The following is a 20,039-nucleotide window of genomic DNA, read 5'->3' on the forward strand; positions in this document are numbered from 1 at the left end:
TCAGTAATTTCCATCTCAGCCAAGAAATGCTAAAATGATAATAGCCATGCGTCACAATGACATAATCAGAGGAATGGAAATAGTCAAACTGAGGTGTGTACTGTGAGGAGTAAAAATAAAAAATGCAGCAGCAGTCACCAATTGATGTGACTATATTTGCAATGTGAGGCATTACAGGTAAGACGCCAGCCATGCACAGGTGACGGGCCGTTTCGCGTCTGTTTGAAATAAAGTCTGACACCCCGGTCAGAGATTATCACTGCATCCCATTTTTTACTTTATATAGGACTATTCATCTTGGTTGAGCAAGAGTAGCTGAGATGTGTATATGTTCTGTAGCAGCTCAATAGTTACTATTACTATTATTTTCTGCAGCACTCAAGGTGTAATCCAGCCATGTATAGACCTTAACGTTAAACCGCAACATAGTTGTAGAGGCTTCCATGATGTTCTGCTCCTCAGTAATGAGAAACCAGGGACACTATAAATACAGCTTTAGATGTGATTTGAGAAAAAATAATCATGCTACCAAAAAACGGTACAAGCTAAGTAACGCAAAGTCATAACCCAAAAAATGTTATATGGAAATGCTAACAGCAGATTTCCATTTACTACCACGAATAATGATGAACTGCCATACAATCTAGACAGCAGATCAGTGGGTAATAATGTTAATCTAATTTTTGGCAGAAAATAAAAATTTTGAAAAATAGTCTCAGGGTCATCCCTGGAATTTTAATTCCTGTTGTATTTACATTTGTATAAAAAGAAAATGTAATCTTGGTACAGAAATAGTATATATTATACAGCTATGCATACACTTTGTAGTATATACAGCTATGTACAATGCAACACAGACCGACCTGTCTAGCTCCATTTTCCGCAGGAATCATCCATACACACTTAGATGTCAGAATCTCAGTTTCAATGGCAGCTGTATAATATACAACCTAGCTGTCTAGAAATAGATAGGAATAAATTAGGTTTCTTGAGTAGTGAGTATGAGGGATCCAACAATTTAGTCCTTAGTTACTTTGTATCTGTGATTTCTTTGAAGTCTTTGAATTTGTGTCGCAAGATCAAGTATTTACATCCCCCGGGAAGAAGAAGGTGAACTCCGGCGGACCTGATCGGGGAAGCGACACATGCAGGATATCGGGTACACAATCTCAGTGAATTGCGGCAGATGTGCATTGGAGTAGGGGATCGTGCAAGGCCGGGTAAGTAAATCTGCCCCATGGTGTACATAAATTACATTACTTATCCAGTACTGATCCTGTACATCTTTTATTAAAATATATAATTAAAAACATAACAATAACCAAACACTATATACAATATATACAAATATTTACAATAACTCTCTATTCACACCTAACACACCTATTTTTTGAGAAATGATACTTATCCTGTACTGATCCTGAGTTCCATCATATATTATACTCCAGAAGGCATGTAATAGTCTGTATTATACTCTAGAGCTACATTCTGTCATTTAGGTTCAGTACAGGACATTTAATAGAACGTATGTACACAGTGAATCTACAAGCAGAATAGCACGTGCACTTATGAAGTATATTACAAGATGTAACTCTAGGTTATGTAATGTAATATATATACATAGTGGGGCTCATTTACCGTGAACCGCACTTTCGTCGGATATCCTGAAGATTTACGTTTTGCGCCGCTGGGACAGGGTTTTAAAAGGGGTTTGTCTTTCATGCGGCACAAATCGGGGGCGGGCTTAACATTTTTTAAAACTTAAAAATGGTGTCGCAAGCCATGCACTTACATACATGGGGAAGAAGAAGGTGAACTCCGGCGGACCTGATGAGGGAAGTGACACATGCAGGATATCGGGCACACGATCTCCATGAATCGCAGCAGAGTTCACCCTCGTCGGACAGCCCGGATCGGGAATCGTGCAACTTATGAGTCCAGATCAGTGCAGTATGAATCATCAAGTAAAAGGGTCTCAATTTAATTATAAGAACATCTGATTTCTTTTTCAGGCGAAGGATGGTAAATGCTCTACATAATTACTATTAAGATAATTCTGGTTATTCTAAAATTCTGCGGCAATATGTGCATTATTTTAAAATAATATTAAGAGTAAAACAGCAGTAAACGGTATGACTTAGCTGACAAGATTGTGACATAATACCCTCTACTGTTACAATTAAAACTGAGTCTTTGGTATGTGTCACTAGATTGCAGTGCAACGCCTCCCTCCATGGCTTACTTTATAAAGATCCAAGTGTGGACTGAGCCATTACGGCTATCAGACAGCAGCCTAAGATCAGATAATTGAGGAGCCCACACCTTTACCTGAATATTCTCGCTGGAGGCCCAGCAAATTCCCTCTCCAAAAATCACCTTTTATTAAGATCTATTCAGCGCATCCTTTCTGCTTTATGGCAACAGAAACAAAGATTTACTGGTCATGTGACAAATACATAAGTCACCTGACCCTTGTGCGGGCACTCTGACTCTTTGTGTCTGTCACATTACAGGGGATAGAACTGTGACGCTGCCTCTGAGGACTGGATCTCCACCTGTGCCATTTTGAACTGGGTGCATTGAAGCCATTTCTTCAGGACCCCCGAGTTGTGGCTGAACTGTGCTGAGCCTTGTAACATTCGCAGGTTCTGCTGGTTTGCATTGTTCTGTATCGCCTGGAGACGCAGCTGTAGCCCGGCTGATAAATGCTGAACAAATGAGATGGACATTAGTGTCTATGCTGACCTTTAATTTTTTCTACATTGTAAGAATACATTTAATTAGAAAATCAGTTACCAGAATACAGAATTACAGAATACATTTTAATACCCCGTAGGTTAGGGGATGCAGTGTACCCTTCCCTCTCTCAGCCTTCATAGCAAGTGTTCTAAACTGAATATGCTTAGAAATAAAAATTAAGACTTCTCAGCATTTACTGCAAGAATGATGCTTATGATGCAAACCCTTCACCTCCAGATATATATTGAGGATTTCTAAAACTAAATATTAAAAAAAACCTTGGTTTACTGCCAGTTTGTAAAATCTCATTAAAGTTTCTTGCTTGGACTGAATAAAAACATAGTAAACCCTCAGCTTTTCAGTTTTCGGATACTAAAATCCACTTCCCGTCAGACAGCAGAGATCTTAAAATTAGAAATGAAAACCTATTTCCATTGCAGCATTGTTTATTATACAACATTTTATTTCTATGTATGAGGGTCACTTGTGGCATATTGAATGTGTTACATGGATAGTATGTAGAGATATAGAGCACATGTAGAGTCGGGAGCCGATCAGGATGGCTTAAAGCCCTTCTGTTCCAATAGAAGGAGAATCCTGCTGGGATACAGCACATACTTTTCATGTAAGACTGTAGCCTAGTTCTACGCTTGTTGTAAGATTCATGCATCTGAATTGTGGCCTTAGATCATTGATCATTATAGCGCCACTCACCTTTATATTGGACTGGATCATGGGTAACCACATTGGTATCAACTGCAGAAAAAGAGACACAAAGTTATCACATGTGTAAAGATGCTGTACAACTGGATCAAGGCCTGTCTGTAACAGTGACCTACTCTGGCAGGACCAGAATTCAATATGGAGATGTGGTGCAGTAAAAGATCTTTGTGGATAACAAAGGATTAATGGGGGTAATCAGACGTTCAATGCCATTACCAGTTATTCAGCATAAGGGAACTAAGGCACAGGGTATAGATTTTGTCTTCATCCAGGCTTTCCTGATGTTCAGTGGGTTGCTTCAATCCTGGGGCATTGGGCCTTATTTTCTATGCAGCCTGGTTGTATGTATTTTCTATCCGCTTTACATTGTTCATTTAGATTCAGCCGAGGCACCACACAGGGCGATTCAGCATCTACTGCTTAATTAGACCTTGGCCGCTCCATTTCGGATAAAGAATATGAATGCAATTATGTCCTTTTAACATTATCAAGATCTGCAATTACACCTCGCAATCTCCAGGCTGGGGATAATTGGTATTGACTGGATCTGTGATGAGTCACCTTGTGCTCCATTCTAGAGAAGCAGCCCGGCTTCCTATATATCATGTCACAAAACACAAAAAGCTTTCTCCGTAATTAGATTTATTACATTGTTACATCATAGCCAAAGCTGCAAACTATAGCTTCTGGTTCTACATGAATAAACCTCTGAAAGACCAATGAGAGGAAAGCAAAGGTTGTTCAGATATGATATGGTATCTCTATCATATATGATATCTCTACATCTATGCAACAATACTTTAGGCGAGCAATATATCCTCATGAACAGTGACCCATCTGTGTTGGGAATGGGGCAGTTTTCCCACAATATTAGAAAGTCTTTCTGTGTAGTTGTTTCTTATGTAAATGGTGCACAAAACCCCCTTTTGTTGCATAGTTTGAACATAGAACAAACAATATTTGACCAAGGTGTGCTATGGAGGAGGCCGACCTTTTACATATTGTTTGGAGATTTCCGGAAATGGAGAGCTACTGCTATTGATAGGTAGGATATTTCCCCGTACCCATCCAGTAGACCCTAAACTATGTGTGTTGGGACTTCAGCCATTGGACAGTCATGGGCCTTATATCTGGCACTGAAAGAGATCTTTTATCATTGGATCAGTGATTCCTCTCCAACCTTAAGGGAATATAAAAACAAAAACTGATATGCTAAAATGATAGTATGGTGTGTATCTCAAATGTAAATCTGTTTGCAAATTTGAAAACTTGCTGGTTGAATTGAAACTTTAGGTTTACCACCTGGAGCATTACTTGGGATGTGTCAGGGACCAAGCTCTCTCTTCACAGGGGCCACATTATAAGGGATTTGATGATGCAATTGGATTTTGGGGCACCAGCACCTGGTGATTGTACATTTGGGCACTGCTCAATGAGCATGGGTTTGATGAAAGGTAGGTCTTTGAAAAAAATTTTGATTTGTGTTCTGTTCTTTGTTGCTGTTTAATCTACATTCCTAGTCCTGAGGTGTTCCCTTATTTGGGACCATTGTTCTTCCTCACTTCTACCAAAACATGTCCATAAAATACTATCTGGTTCTAAAGAATGTCCTAATGCAGTTTATAGGGAGTATTTTGACATAAGTGCAGCACACATGGTCCACCAAGAACGTTCACAGAGACCTACAGCAGGGAAATGGGTCTTACCTTTACAAAAACTGTGGAGTTACACTCCTGAAGGGCTTCCATCAGGCTGATCAAATGCAAACAAACCATCTCCACCATCTGCAAAAATATAGTTCCCTATAAAAGCAGCTCAAGAACAAAATAAAAGGGGCCACCACACACCACTCTCTTATATGTGGTCATCCTTTCTTCTTTCTTTTTTTCTTTAAATCTCTTAAACAGCTGCTCCCATTTCAGCAAATTAATGTTATTGTGTGTATTATAAAAAGTTATACAACTTTCCAATATAATTTCTGTATCAATTCCTCATGGTTTTCTAGATCTCTGCTTGCTGTCATTCTATAGAAAGCTTCTGTGTCTACTTCCAGTGGACAGAGATCTGACCATGGTCACACAGGTGCACGGCTCGTTAGTATCATAGAGAGTAATCAGAGCGGTGTGCTATAACGAGCCGTGCACCCGTGTGATCATGGTCTGATTTCTGTCCACTGGAAGTAGACACAGAAGCTTTCTATAGAATGACAGCAAGCAGAGATCTAGAAAACCATTAGATATTTGTACAGAAAGTATATTGTAAAGTTGTATAACTTTTTATAATGCAAACAATAACATTAATTTGCTGAAATGGGAATACCCCTTTAAACTCTTTGGTGCTGTAACAATACCTGCCGCTGGACTAAGGAAATATCTTTATTTTTTGCTGCTTCCAAATGCCACTCATAGCTAGACAGAAACCAGCCCGGTGATATTATCTGTATAATCACATTTGCAGTGTGTTGATCTAATTATTTGAGCTCTACAGGAACGTCAATTAAAAGAGATTGACTTGACCATGAAGAGGAGTTCAAGGCTTGTACTTACCACAGTATTGTGTGCCATTAGCTGCAGGATACTGGGGGTGACTCTGCTCCAGAACTCCAGAGCTGTGAGTATGGCGGTGAACTCATTTTGGTTCTGAATGGTTGGGGCAATGGCTGCCTGCTCACAATACACAGTCCAGAGCTGAGCAAAGATGAAGGCATGAAAGAGGGAGCACATGTGGAGCACGGAGGTCTGTAGAGATGAAATGCACATTAAAGGTTTACAATAACTTATTCCAAAAAACTACAAGGGAATTCTAGGGAACTAATAAATGGGAGTCCCCCCTTCAAGACCCTGCCCTAGTAGCCAAAGCCTTAACAAAATCATCTCACTGGGTACCTGGCAAATTAATACATTACAATATTAACCTACACCCATAAATTGGGACAGAAACTGGGTACTGGTGACACTGCATAAAATACAACCCTTACTTGCAGGTTATAACACTGGGCCTCCAGCAGCAGTACACAATGTTATAACATTACCATAAAAGAACCTGTATGTATCGTCCCATGATTTCATTGTCCATACATAAGAGCCATTATATATGTTTTTATTATCTCTATATATTGAATATATATATATTAGTTTATTATTTTGCTTCATTGAGGCATTACCTTTGATTGCTCAGGAAACCCAATTAGAATGACGATCAGATGATCAGCAACATGTGAGCCGGCATCTAATGGGATTGGCATACAGGGTGATGGGGAATTCATGCAGACCACACCGTGTGTAAGAGACCCCAAGAGCAGCCATGACAAAAGTCGGATGTGGGAGACACATTCGATGAACTCTTTAGGACTAGTGGGGAAAAAAGATGGTTTTGAAAATGACAAATTGAGCTTAATTAAATATTCTCTTATATTACATGTTTCCCATGACGATGTTTTCCTGCCTTACCCCTGTTGCATAGCAGATGGTGGATGGTATAACCAAGGCAGATATCGTATGACCGCTTTATTGTCCCTGTGGTTTCCGCGGGTAATCTCCATGGCAGCAATTTGGGCAAGACCAACCTTAAGGTGTCCACCAAATGTGTCCTCATGCAAAGGCTGTGAACAGGTCTTCATGTGACTCTACAGGGGGGAAGATGTAAGACTTATCACATGATATCATAACGATCATCTGTTGCATCAGCTCCCTATCCACTCTATGGGGCTCATTTACTAAGGATCCCACTGCTCACTTTTGTCAGACTGTTTGCTTTTTTCGGGATTGCACGGCTTGGACAGGTATTTAACATGTGTCTGCGCTGGGATCGTTTTCTGTCGCAGCTACGCTGGCTTCCATGAAGCACAAATTGGAGGGCGTGCCTTTGGACGATCCGACTGATTCAGACTGAGCGCGGGATTAAACTTTGTGTCGCAAGACCAAGCACTTACATGCACCACTAAAAAGACGGCGCACAATCTTAGTGAATCATGGCACAATGCATTATTGTCAGACAATGCACTCTCGGTGAAATCCAGTGGACAGGTAAGTAAATGTGCCCCTATGTACTTACCTTCAGCTTAGTCAAGGTGTGCATATCTGCAATGAAATCCAATATCTCCCCAACGTATTGTCTGGTGCACTCCATGGCTGCCGTGCCACACTAAACAGAAGGTGAAACACAGGAATACAGTTATGAAGGATTGGTGGAAGTGGCCATGAAGTCAAGAAATTAATTAAACAAAGAAAGCTCATTTGTTTCAAGCTATTTATTTAATGCAAATTGAAGAGTGAAGGTAATAATAGCCAACTTTGTAATATACTTCATGGAAAGGAAATTGATAGATCATAAATCTAGGCACCATGACTGTGGTGATCTTCTTATATTTCTTATCCATGGCCTCCCTCCTTCTAAATTCAACTTTTAAAATCATGCCAATGAGGGCTCTGGTAAAACCCCCAAGAGCCCTTCTGCAGCTTCACAGGATGTTACAGTGTGCAGAAAGACTTCCCCCCAACTGTGTGAAAATACAGCAGACAGAGGGAGGGATGAAATGCAGAGGGAGAAGAGCAGGAGGATGAGACAGTCTAACATCCCATAAAGCTGCAGGACAGGGGGCTCTAGTAACCCCCAGGCTCTTCAGGCTCATTAGCATACTTTTAAAAATTGATTTTAGAAGGCAAGTGGCCCCAAATAACAAATGCAAGAAGATTACAACAGTCACAGTGCCTGGATCTAAGAGTAAGTGTCCCTGGTTTAGCATACTGGATTTTGTAGGTAGATTTCTTTTAAAGGACACCGGTCATCAGGTCTCTGTCACCATTTCTGTCACCTCTACCTGTTGGAGCAGCTCACAAGTATTCCATCTCAGGCTTTATCTAGTCAATTTATACATTAATCATTGTAAAATCATCTATTCTTTATCATGTAAATGAGGCTGGTCACATGGTCAGAGGCAGTGATGTCACCCCCGTTACCCCTCCCCTCTCCTCCCCCTGCTCATGTCTGTGTGTAATGTATAGTAAAACATGTGTGTGCTTTATCTGCTGACATGCTGCATCCTCCTAATACACAGAGACACAGTACACAAGTACCTGATATGTTCTGCTATAACATGGCTGCCTGGAGCTGTTGTATCTTTCACATAAACACACACATGCACACACAGGCTGCAGGGGGTGTGGCCACCAGCAAGCACACCATTATACACCCTCACACCATTATACAGGCACAGCACTGGGGGGTCAAGCACTGGGGGGTGTGGCTGTGCCTCCCACTCATGAATAAGCTGGACACCTTGAATATGATAATGACTCATTGGACATCTCACAGGTCATTTGCATACAGCTTAAAGGGAACCTACCACCACGATTCTACCTATAAAGGTAGAACGGATGGTAGGTGCATGTATGGGACGTGAGGATAGCCCTTTCTAGAGCTAATCCACACGTCCCTGCTATCTTTTAGAAAACTTTATTGCCCTAATATGTAAATTTTGTAAGCGGCTACTGGGGCGTGGAGTAGCCAGACATGAGGCTACACGTTGCGGCTACTCCACGCCCCAGTAGCCTCTTTACTCATTCCAACCTGAGATCTTCGGCGTGCAGCTCCTTGTTGCTGGGCACCCTCGACTGAGGAGCCGGAGTTCTGCTCATGCGCAGTAGCTCCGGCCTTGGGGCTGCGTTCTGATCGTGCATAGAACGCCGGCTTCTCGGACGAGGGCGAGCAGCTACGAGGAGCTGCATGCCGAAGATCTTAGGGTAGTAGGAGTAAAAAGCCTACTGGGACATGGAGTAGCTGCGACGTGTAGCCTCATGTCTGGCTACTCCACGCCCCAGTAACCGCTTTACAAAATTTACATATTAGGGCAATAAAGTTTTCTAAAAGATAGATAGGTGCACCTACCACCCGTTCTACATTTACAGGTAGAATCGTGGCGGTAGGTTCCCTTTAAGTTTACAGGCATGTAGAGGGGCATGTAGAGGGGTGACACAGGTTTGTTCTTAACTTGAATTTGTATTTAAGTCGGATCTGTATATTTTATAATTGTAGATCCAGACAATTTTTTTTTTGCCCCAGTGAAAATTGGAGTTTCAAAATGTTTTGCTGTAATGGGACCAAGGATTATCAAAAAAAAAGCTTTATTATAGACACCTTACAGCTGATCATTGCAGCCTGGGACTAAAGTAAAGCATCCAAAGCGCTTCACCAGAGGTCACAGTGGGCAGAGGTGTCCGTCTTTAATTAGGGGTCGTCTGTAAGTCGGGTGACCTTAAGTAGGGTACCACCTGTACTGGAAATAATCTAGCTCTGGACGGCGGAGGAACTACCATCATAAATCCCGGCCGGACCCGAATCCAGCGCAGAGAACGCGCCGCTGGATCGCGAATGGACCGGATAAGTAAATCTGCCCCAATATGTTTTCCCAGTATTTTGTGGTAAAATTAGGGGCCTCGGCTTATATTCGAGTATATACGGTACTAGATAATAAAGCAAATGATGATGATCTCTGGGTTATTAAGATCCAGATTCCATGACATGAAGATATTATTTAATAATCTGTATACTAGATTTATATTCAATGAAAATTAAATGTCTCCCCGCTTTATATGATCTATGTAAACAGTAAGGTGTGTTTAGACCTAATACTTCTTCATAATGATGTTGTGTTTCTGTTCGGCTTAGACAATGTGACATGTGAGCGCACCACCTCATCCCATAAATCTATAGCATTACATTTCTCAGTGACAAGTAGCGCCAGCCGCATAAACTAAGCGTGCGGCACCAGCAAGTCTCCCCGCCAAGCTGGCATCTACTTTTTTCTATTTAATCGAGATTGAATATGTCAAATCTTCATGGTGGTGAGGCAGGAGCAGCACACACAATGACAAATTGTCCTCTTCATTTAACCAAGGATGTGACATTGTAGAAACAAAGTTACAGACAAATGTCTCACCTTTTGTATAAACTAATCCAGAAATAAAGAGATCAGAAAGACCTGTATATGGTAACACACCTATGTTACATTTTCCCTGCATATCCATTTCACTGACACATAGTAAACCAGTTTTTAATAGTTTTATTCTTGTACATAGGGGGCAATATTATAGAAGTTATTTCCTTGTACATAGGGGGCAGTATTAAAGTAGTTATATCTTTGTACAAAGGGGGCAGTATTATAGTAGTTATATTCTTGTACATAGGGAGCAGTATTAGGGTACATTCACACGGTGGTCAGGATACTGTCAGGATTTGAACCAGTTTCCTGTGGCCTTTGCAGTCGGATTCTCTACCAATGTGCCATATACCATATATACTCGAGTATAAGCTGAGTAAAAAAAATTAGTAGTCACCTCCGGTGCTCACCCACAGCGCCTTCTCGTTTTCAGTGCTCGACTCCGGCTTCAAGGCAGTGCGGGCAGAGGCACGTACATGCTCTCTGCCTGCATAAACACATATGGCGTGACATCATCAGACAGCGATACACCACGTCAAAGTGTGTGCATGCGGATAGAGAGAGTAGACGTGCCTCTGCCCGCACAGCCAGGAAGCCAGAGCCGTCCTGAGAAGGCAAGCCTCAGCGAAGAGGACACTAGGGGTGAGCGCTGGAGGGGAGTACTAAGTTTATTATTTTATCAGAGGCAGTGCTGGACATTTTATTTAAAGGGGGCAGTGCTGGACATTTTATTGTAAAGATGGTCTCTGCTGGACATTTCTTTTTAAAGGGGGGCTCTGCTGGACATTTCTTTTTAAAGGGGGGCTCTGCTGGACATTTCTTTTTAAAGGGGGGCTCTGCTGGACATTTCTTTTTAAAGGGGGGCTCTGCTGGACATTTCTTTTTTAAGGGGTGCTCCGCTTGCCATTTTATTGATGAGAGGAGGCTGCTAATGGACATTTTATTAAAGAGCAGTTGCTGCATTTTTCACCCTAGGCTTAAACTCGAGTCAATACGTTTTCCCAGTATTTTTGTGGCAAAAAAAGGACCTCGGCTCATACTCAGATCGGCTTATACTCGAGTATATATGGTGGCCTGATTATTATTTACCTGTCTTTTTGTTGCAAGTGTTTCTGCATTGCCTGCTGGTGATTTTTTTCAATTGTGCTCATTTGTGTTATCAGGAGTAGTCGGGCTCCATGCTGGTTTTGCTGGGTATTGTTGTATCTACAGCTTATCCCTGGCTCTGTTCTGTAGGAATATCTATATTAAGTAGCTTGTTTCTTTGTCTGTGGTGAGAAATTATGTTAAGTTTGTCTTGCTTTGGTTGTTACCTGTTATTCCTATGTAAACTAAGACCTTTACTGTTACACTGTGACATAGGCTCCATGTAGTGGTGTATAGAGATACATCTTCTCAGAGATTGTTATTGTAATTATTGAGACTACTATTGTTATTATTTTATTATTATTTCCATGGAGACGATTATTAATTTTTTTATAATAATAATATATATATATAAATGATCGTCTCCATAATAATAAAAATAATAATAATAGTCTCACTTATTACAATAATAATCTCTGAGAAGATGTATCTCTATAGACCAATGCATTTAGTTACATAAAATCCTCCAATAGAGAACCACTAAGCCCATATCCTAGTGGATAGAGGCTCTCTATCTCTATTGCAGGTGGAGTGAAGAAGTTGTGGGTCCAGGCTGGGCAAAATTTTAATTAATTGAATTAAATAGAGACCTTGTGTCTGGGGAAGCCCTGGGAGACGTGGAGACCATATATGGACAGATGGTGATATCTCCCTGATGACGTAGTCCCTGCTCTGATGCTAACCTGCCCAATGTCTGCTCTGGGGAAGCCCTGGGAGATGTAGACACTATATATGGACAGATGGTGATATCTCCCTGATGATGAGGTCTCTGCTCTGATGCTAACCTGCCCAATGTCTGCTCTGGGGAAGCCCTGGAAGATGTAGACACTATATATTGACAGATGGTGATATCTCCCTGATGATGAGGTCCCTGCTCTGCACTAACCCGACAGATCTGATAACATTTGATAGCAAGAATAGTTTGATTGCAAGAATGGCTTTCGAATGCTGCTAGGATAAAAACATTTACATTTTCACGTTTGATGAGGATGTGCTAGCATTTTTCCTTATTATATTATCTGAGCTGCTAAAAAAATAGTTTTTCAAAGGCTCTAGCGATATCAGACCCATGAAAAGTTGCAGTTTACATCCTGACATTACAAATGTCCTCTGTAATTATTTTGCCTAGGAAGAGGCGAGCAGAAATCACAGCATTGACTTTTTATAATAACATTAGTGGAGTCTGCAGAAATGTAATTCATTGCTCAGATATGGATTATCTGCCATATAAAAGCCCAGGAGATTTTTTTTTTATTTTTTATGAATAGAAGAGCATGTCTTGCAGCGCAGGTAGCGTTAACCCAGCTTGTCTCCAGGCAGGATGTATGGCTAAATGCCAGACCAGCAAGGAAGTGGTTAAATATTTATATGCCAGAATCATGTGCAGATGTTTCTCCTGTGTTATGTTAATGCTGCAGATTCTCTTTGTGCTGAACTGGACCCTACTGTCTTACAGACTGTGATGTCTGACATTTCACTGACAGCAGAAGAAACACAAAACCAATGTGACTGACAGGAGTTCCCACCACGTTCTGCCTTATTGCCACTGAGACAATCATGGAGGATGATGACTGATTCACCATTGCTGCGTTTGTCTAAATAAGGAGTACATAAAAATAGTTCTTGTGTCACTGTAAAGAAGAATCACATATTATACGTGTGGTTTGGTGTTCATGGTGTACCATAATGTCATGTGAACCCCGCCCCTCCCGTGGCATATATCTAAAGGCTGTGGCCAGAGAAGTAATGTCAAGCTCCACCTGGCATAGAATTGTGCTATTACATGCCGCAGCTCCTGGCACAGACTACAGGTAATGTGCAGAGCAGGAACTCCCCACGCCGGCACACTCCACAGCCGGGGAGGGCTCCCTTTATATCTCTCCTTGCTCGCTTGGCATATGTGTGGTGACCTAGTTTCTGTTTTTCATTATTTTATAGGTATCTGTAATTTTATTCCAACTATCCGCTCAAATAACAAAAAGTCTAATGGAAGATGTAAAAACGGACACTAACGGACACATTACAAGTCTACTAAATAAGAAAAAAACAGATCCATTATTCATCAGTTTTTAAACAGAAACCTGACCAATGATGGTAACTGGCCCTTACTGGAGCAATCCAAAAAAAGGCGTCCACTGTGATCACTGAATAGGACAATGCATATATAGTACACCTTGCTTTATCTTTTATACAATGAATAAGTTGTATTACATCCAGAATACAATATACAGAAAATGGAAGCGCAGAGCATCACTCACCGAAGGCAATGACGCAATCATCTGCTTGTGAATAATTGTGGATTCAGATAACTTCGTTCCAACATCTGCACAAATAAACTAACAACATAACCAAAATCAATATCAAGAACACAAATATCAGAAAATTAAAAAAAAAAAATCCCGGTAATCATTCCATGTACACATTCTACATTTAGTTTAAACACAAAAGAACAGAGCCACCTAGTGGGCAGACTGTCATTAAAAACAGTAAGAAACATAAATGACTGAAATTGCATATCCCTTTACATTTGGTAACCCTTCAAACTCCCCAAAATATTATTCACATCAGAAGAACGTGTAGACTAGATGCATCATCTGTGAGAAGGTGGCAGGTGCACTTTAATTCTCCGACTCCTTTTAAGTAGGTCACATTTGCTTAGAAAAAGTCTCGAGAGCTCAGATGCAAATACAGATTCTTAACGCCAGTCCTTTAATTTAATGAAAAGTCTTAGCACATAAAAGAGCGTCCACTGGGGAGAGTCACTGAGGAAATGGCCCATTTCATTACCTGAACTAGCAGCAGGAGGTTGGTGTCTGGCAGGGGAGACTTTAATTTCAGAGCTTGTAGCAGGTCCAGGATCACACTGCGGGTCAGGTAATACTTGTCTCGTTCCTGCACAACAACATTTGCAATTAGAATTTCATGCAAATCAAACCTTGATCTCAGATCTGTAACACAGACACGTCATCCATTTCCCCCCATGGCAGGGGCATTACATCCACACTCTGGATGTAAAATGTCACAGGAACTCCCTCATGTGCAGGACACTTTGCTGCATGACTGGTTATTCAGAACCCTCAGGCTGCGGTCACACGTGGCGTGTGCCATGCGTTTTTGCCCTGCGTTTGTGTTTTGTGGTCCAGACACATAGGGTGCTGTGCCCATGTTTTCTAACTGGGTTGGTAGTTTTAATTGCGGTTGCATTTACTTTGTGTTCTTGCGGCCAAATCAGTCCCAGCTGCACGTCAGCGCCTGAGTGCTGGCACCTTACAGCAGTGATCTGTGTGCTGCGGGGTGGCCCCCTGCCTCTCTGCAGCAGACTGTCTGGACCCGAAAACTGAGGTGAGTATTAATTTTTTTTGTTTTCTTTTTTTACTAACTGCATTTAGTCCATCGGAGGTGAGGGGGGCTTATAATATAATAAGGCATATACCGTATATACTCGAGTATAAGCCGACCCGAGTATAAGCCGAGGCCCCTAATTTTACCACAAAATACTGGAAAAACCTATTGACTCGAGTATAAGCCGAGGGTGGGAAATGCATTGGTCACAGCCTCCCCAGTATATAGCCTGCCAGACCCTGCCCCATAGTTTATAGCCTGCCAGACCCTGCCCCATAGTATATAGCCTGCCAGACCCTGCCCCAGTGTATATAGCCTGCCAGACCCTGCCCCAGTGTATATAGCCTGCCAGACCCTGCCCCAGTGTATATAGGCTGCCAGACCCTGCCCCAGTGTATATAGCCTACCAGACCCTGCCCCAGTGTATATAGCCTGCCAGACCCTGCCCCAGTGTATACAGCCTGCCAGACCCTACCCCAGTGTATATAGCCTGCCAGACCCTGCCCCAGTGTATATAGCCTACCAGACCCTGCCCCAGTGTATATAGCCTACCAGACCCTGCCCCAGTGCATATAGCCTGCCGCCGCTGCCAGACAGATCGCACAGAAGATATACAGGGGTCGTCGGAAAGGTGAGTTTAGATATATTTATTTTTTTGACTCGAGTATAAGCCGAGTTTGGGTTTTTCAGCACATTTTTTGTTCTGAAAAACTAGGCTTATACTCGAGTATATAAGATAATCCATGGGTGTGAGGGCGCAACATATAATTAATCTTTGGAGGGTTGAGGAGAGTTGCATATAATTAATCCATTAGGGGTGAGGGGAGCTGCATATAATTAATCTACGGGGGGTGAGGGGAGCTGCATATAACTAATCCATGGGGGGATTTGGGGGGCTACATATATACCTAATACATGTGGGGGCACGGGCTGCATATAATTAATACATGGGGGGTGGCATTTTCGCAAGGGAAATCTTCAGTGTGACACAGTAGCCATGTATGACCATTCACACATTGTGAAAAAATTCTGCAGAAGACCGTCTTTCCGCTGCAGATTAAAGTGAAGTTGTCACCAGGCACTATTTTTGAGCCCCCTCCATGTCCTCACAAACAATAGATAGCATATCCCCAAACAGTTTTTTTTTTATAAAACTTCTGGCATTTGTGGTTAAAACAATAACTGATATTACAGTTTAATTGACTCCCTGCCTGGGAGGAGGAGATGAGCATTCTGCAAAGGAGGAAGGGGGAGGACTCTTTTTCATGCTGAACACTCCCCAGGGACACAGGACTCAAGCTGGCAGGGAGCCAGGGAAACTTTAATATAAGTTATTGTTTTTACCACTAATGCCAGAAGTTTTATAAAAACTGTTTATGGAATTGTCAAGTTCACAGGGGAGACGCTGGGACTTCTGGTCCTTCCTCCGATGCTTCTGGTGGTGCTAGCAGCGTTCTCTGACCTCCTGCGCGTATCCGCGCAGACTCCACCTCTCATCCGCTACCAGCGGTCTCTGGCGCACTCTCCGGGCAGTGGCTGCTACGACCTTGCGCTGTATAGGGGTTGTGTTCTGAACTGCTGGGACTTGTGGTACCTCTGCATGGTGCCTGCTATTGTGCTTTGTTGTGCTGCACCAAGAGGGGTTAATTCCCAGAAGTTGTCCAGCTCTTATCAGGTTCTGGCTGCATAAATTGCAGCCTCACAAGTCATCTGTGCCAGTGTTTGAAATCCCTTCATCACTCGCTCGCTGCATTAGGTTTGACCTGCTCTTGTTCTGTATTGTTGTGATCTCGGCTAATTTTTGACATTGACTCTTTGCTTACTGATTTTTCTCTTGACATACCCTCTCGTTGTGAATCCGGCTAGTTTGACTACTCTTTTGTGTTTTATGTTTGTTAGTCTGTTCGTCTTGTTCCCTTCCCGCACTTAACTAGTGTATTCTGAGTCTTCAAGTAGTCGCCCAATGGATTAGTTTAGGAAGGGACAGAGGTCGGGGCGAGTTCAGGGCACACTATCCCCTGTCTTCTGTGTTACCCAACACTACCAGGGATATGCTATTTATTGTCTATGGGGACATGGAGGAGGCTCACAAAGGGTGTCTGGTGACGGGTTCCCTTTAATGATCAGCAGCAAATAAATGGCATGCTATTTATTGCTACCAATCATACTGTGAAAATCGGCTCCTCCCACTACCATGGCTAGAAGTCAGATGAGTTTGGCTGGTTACTGATGTATGCATAATGGCTGTGGAACTGCACTGGGGTGAATTCAGTAGCCATGATACTTTGTGAGAAGGTACCCTAAACAGTCTTAAACTGTGGCAGTTTATAATGGTGCTGGATGATGAATCCAACGAAAATGCCAGAAGAATAAATGATTTGTGCTGTTTCTTAGGACATGCTTCCTCATCCATAAAGTCATGTTTCATGTCATACCTGTGTCTAAAATCTCTCTCAAAACCGATAATGTGTCTCCTGCCAATTTTGAGGTCGTGTTCACATGTGACGTTTTGATTGTGTTGTGAAAGGCAATTGAAAGGTTCCATCCCTGATACTGAGTTAAAGGGGTTGTCCACTTCTATGTTTACTTCCAGTGGATAGAAATCTGTCCATGGTCACGTGATGGACATGCAGGTGCACACGGCTTTGATTACGCTTTGTGATAATTACAGCTCGTGCACCTATATGACATCACATGACCATGGACAGATTTATATGCACTGGAAGTAAACACAGAAGCTTTCTATAACAGGACAACAAGCAGAGATCTAGAAAAACAAAAAGAATTGATATAGAAAGTATATTTCATCACACAAACAATATCAATTATTCACTCAAAGTGCACAAGCCCTTTAACATTTTATTTCCCATGCAGGAAATTAGAGTAAGTGTTAACTCAATGGGGTAGATTTATTAATCTGTCCATGAGATAATTCTGTCCTAATTTGCACTGAAAATTTGTCAGCACCAAATTTAGAAAGGGTTCTAGACAGTTTTCTAGTGACAAAACTGTCTGGGGCCGGTCTACATTCACATATATACCCAAGTATAAGCTTGCTTATATAAAAGGTGTGTGTATATATCTCTATTCCCGCCTTTCCGACGCCCCCCTGCAGAAGTGCCCACCTTGATCCCGTACTGCTAGCAGTGACAGGTCCGTGTGTTAGCGGTGGACTGGCTGGGTATATACTAGGGACAGGCTGTCTATGTGATGTCCAGATCTCTTCATATGTTGGGAAAACCCCTCTTAGTCTTATGCTCATAACCAACAGTTCAACAGTGTAATGGCAGCCATGATATTGCTATGTGACTCATCTGGAGGCCACAGTTTTTGTCACAAAACTTTCCCATCAACTGATACAGATAACTTTCTGAATGTTGAACTTGACAGACGATTACTGATCACTCATTGATAAATATAAATTTATCCTGGGTGGATTTGCCCATAAAGCAGCCCAAGCACTGAGTGGGATACAGCCAATTCTCCCAGCCAGCTACTTAAATTTAAGGGCTGTGCATAAGGAGGGGGTCCCAAGGCACTTTGCTTGGAGCTTCAGAATTGGATTTTTTCAGTCTATAAATTCTTGAGAATTCTTTATAGATTTCTCCGCCCTGTGTGGTGAGCTATCCTATGGACGCAGCAGAATTCCCACACAACACCCTTAATCATGCCCCCTGTCCTGACGGGATCTGATCAATAGTATTGAGCGGCTGCTGCATTAATATAATTTCCAATTATTCAGACAGCTGTAAAGTCACTGACCCGCTGAGGGTCACGCATTGATTTTTAGTTTTTCTTATTTAACTTGACTTCCTGCACATCTCACAATTACCGTCATTTTTCTCCAAGGTACAAGTCTTAAAGGACAAACAAGCTTGTGACCAGAGATGAGAGACAAATTCTAAAATGGTCCATCTTATTACCATATACAATAATCAATCTAAAAGGACAACTTGCATTATACTCCACAGCAGCACTCACTATTCTGCTGGTGGAGTCACTGTTCACATACTGATCCTATATTGATCCCTTGTTACATCCTGTATCATACTTCAGAACTGCACTTACTATTCTGCTGGTACAGTCACTGTATGTATACATTATACTGCTACTGAGTTAAATCCTGTATTATATTCCAGACCTGCAGTCACTATTCTGCCGGTGGAGTCACTATGCACGTATGACATTACTTTTCCTGTACTGATCCTTAGTTACGTCTTCTATCATACCCCAGAGCAGCACTCACTATTCTGCTGGTGGAGTCACTGGGGTCAATTTATGATTTTTTTGTCTATGTTTGATGTTGTTTTGGTGCAGTTGTGGTACAAAAGCTTTTTGTGACTTTCTATGGTGCAAAATGAACATAGGACAGTGTAAAGTCACTTTGACATAGACCCTGCTTGCACCAAATTCATGATTTGCTACTTTCCAGTTTTTGGTGCAAATTGGCGCTACTCCCTACCCTGGTCTATGTTCTGTGACTTATGATGGTTTTTGCCACTGTCACGCCGGGAGATTTATCAAGTTCAAAGCCACTTTAATAAATCTGACTACAACGGAACTCCAAAGACAAATAAGGGGGGAAATACATTGTCAATTTAGCATGTTTTCCCACTAAGAAGGAATGGAGAAGTCTGTAATTTTCATTGTAAATACCCTTCAACTGTAGATATAGATGCAGAATATAGGATACCTCCTTTAATTCATTTTTTAACACAATTTGTAAGGGCGGTTTGTTTGTTTTTACCTTTATTTGTATTCTATTTTCTTTTTTTCCTAGACCACATGTGCTAATTGCATTAACTATAATAGCAGAAATAATGCTATGCAAAGGGATTTTTGCCATTGTACATTACAGAAGTGTAAGGCTATATTCACACGAACGTATGGGGGACGTATATACGGCCGCCGTATATACGGCCGATATACGTCCCCCATACACTTCTATGGGCGCACGGCACCCTACGGGAGCGGTACGGTGCCGCACACGTGCGGCACTGTACCGTTCCGTACCCGGGAAAAAGATAGGACCTGTCCTATCTTTTCCCGTAATACGGCGCTGTGCGCCATAGGTTGCTATGGAGAGGGGCGGGGGTGAGCTGCGCTCACCTCCTCCTCCTCTCCCCGTACACTGCCGTTGCCCGCTACGGTA

General features: G+C 42.0%; 1 protein-coding gene across 5 annotated transcripts in view; it reads right to left on the reverse strand.

Moving 5' to 3' along the window:
- Window positions 1-710: 710 nt before the first annotated feature.
- Window positions 711-20,039, reverse strand: part of UNC79 (unc-79 homolog, NALCN channel complex subunit) — a 110,577-nt gene continuing 91,248 nt past the window's right edge. For all 5 annotated transcript variants that reach the window (XM_072116308.1, XM_072116306.1, XM_072116307.1 and 2 more), the window contains 9 exons: window positions 14,333-14,437; window positions 13,804-13,881; window positions 7,516-7,605; window positions 6,912-7,087; window positions 6,626-6,812; window positions 6,009-6,200; window positions 5,169-5,246; window positions 3,454-3,495; window positions 711-2,708 (listed from right to left, as the gene is read on the reverse strand). In XM_072116308.1, coding sequence (XP_071972409.1) covers window positions 2,508-2,708; window positions 3,454-3,495; window positions 5,169-5,246; window positions 6,009-6,200; window positions 6,626-6,812; window positions 6,912-7,087; window positions 7,516-7,605; window positions 13,804-13,881; window positions 14,333-14,437 — 1,149 coding nt within the window. In that variant the 3' untranslated portion in view covers window positions 711-2,507. The remainder of the gene's footprint in view (window positions 2,709-3,453; window positions 3,496-5,168; window positions 5,247-6,008; window positions 6,201-6,625; window positions 6,813-6,911; window positions 7,088-7,515; window positions 7,606-13,803; window positions 13,882-14,332; window positions 14,438-20,039) is intronic.

This window comes from Engystomops pustulosus, chromosome 7 (assembly GCF_040894005.1).
Source record: "Engystomops pustulosus chromosome 7, aEngPut4.maternal, whole genome shotgun sequence".
NCBI classification, from domain to species: Eukaryota; Metazoa; Chordata; class Amphibia; order Anura; family Leptodactylidae; genus Engystomops; species Engystomops pustulosus.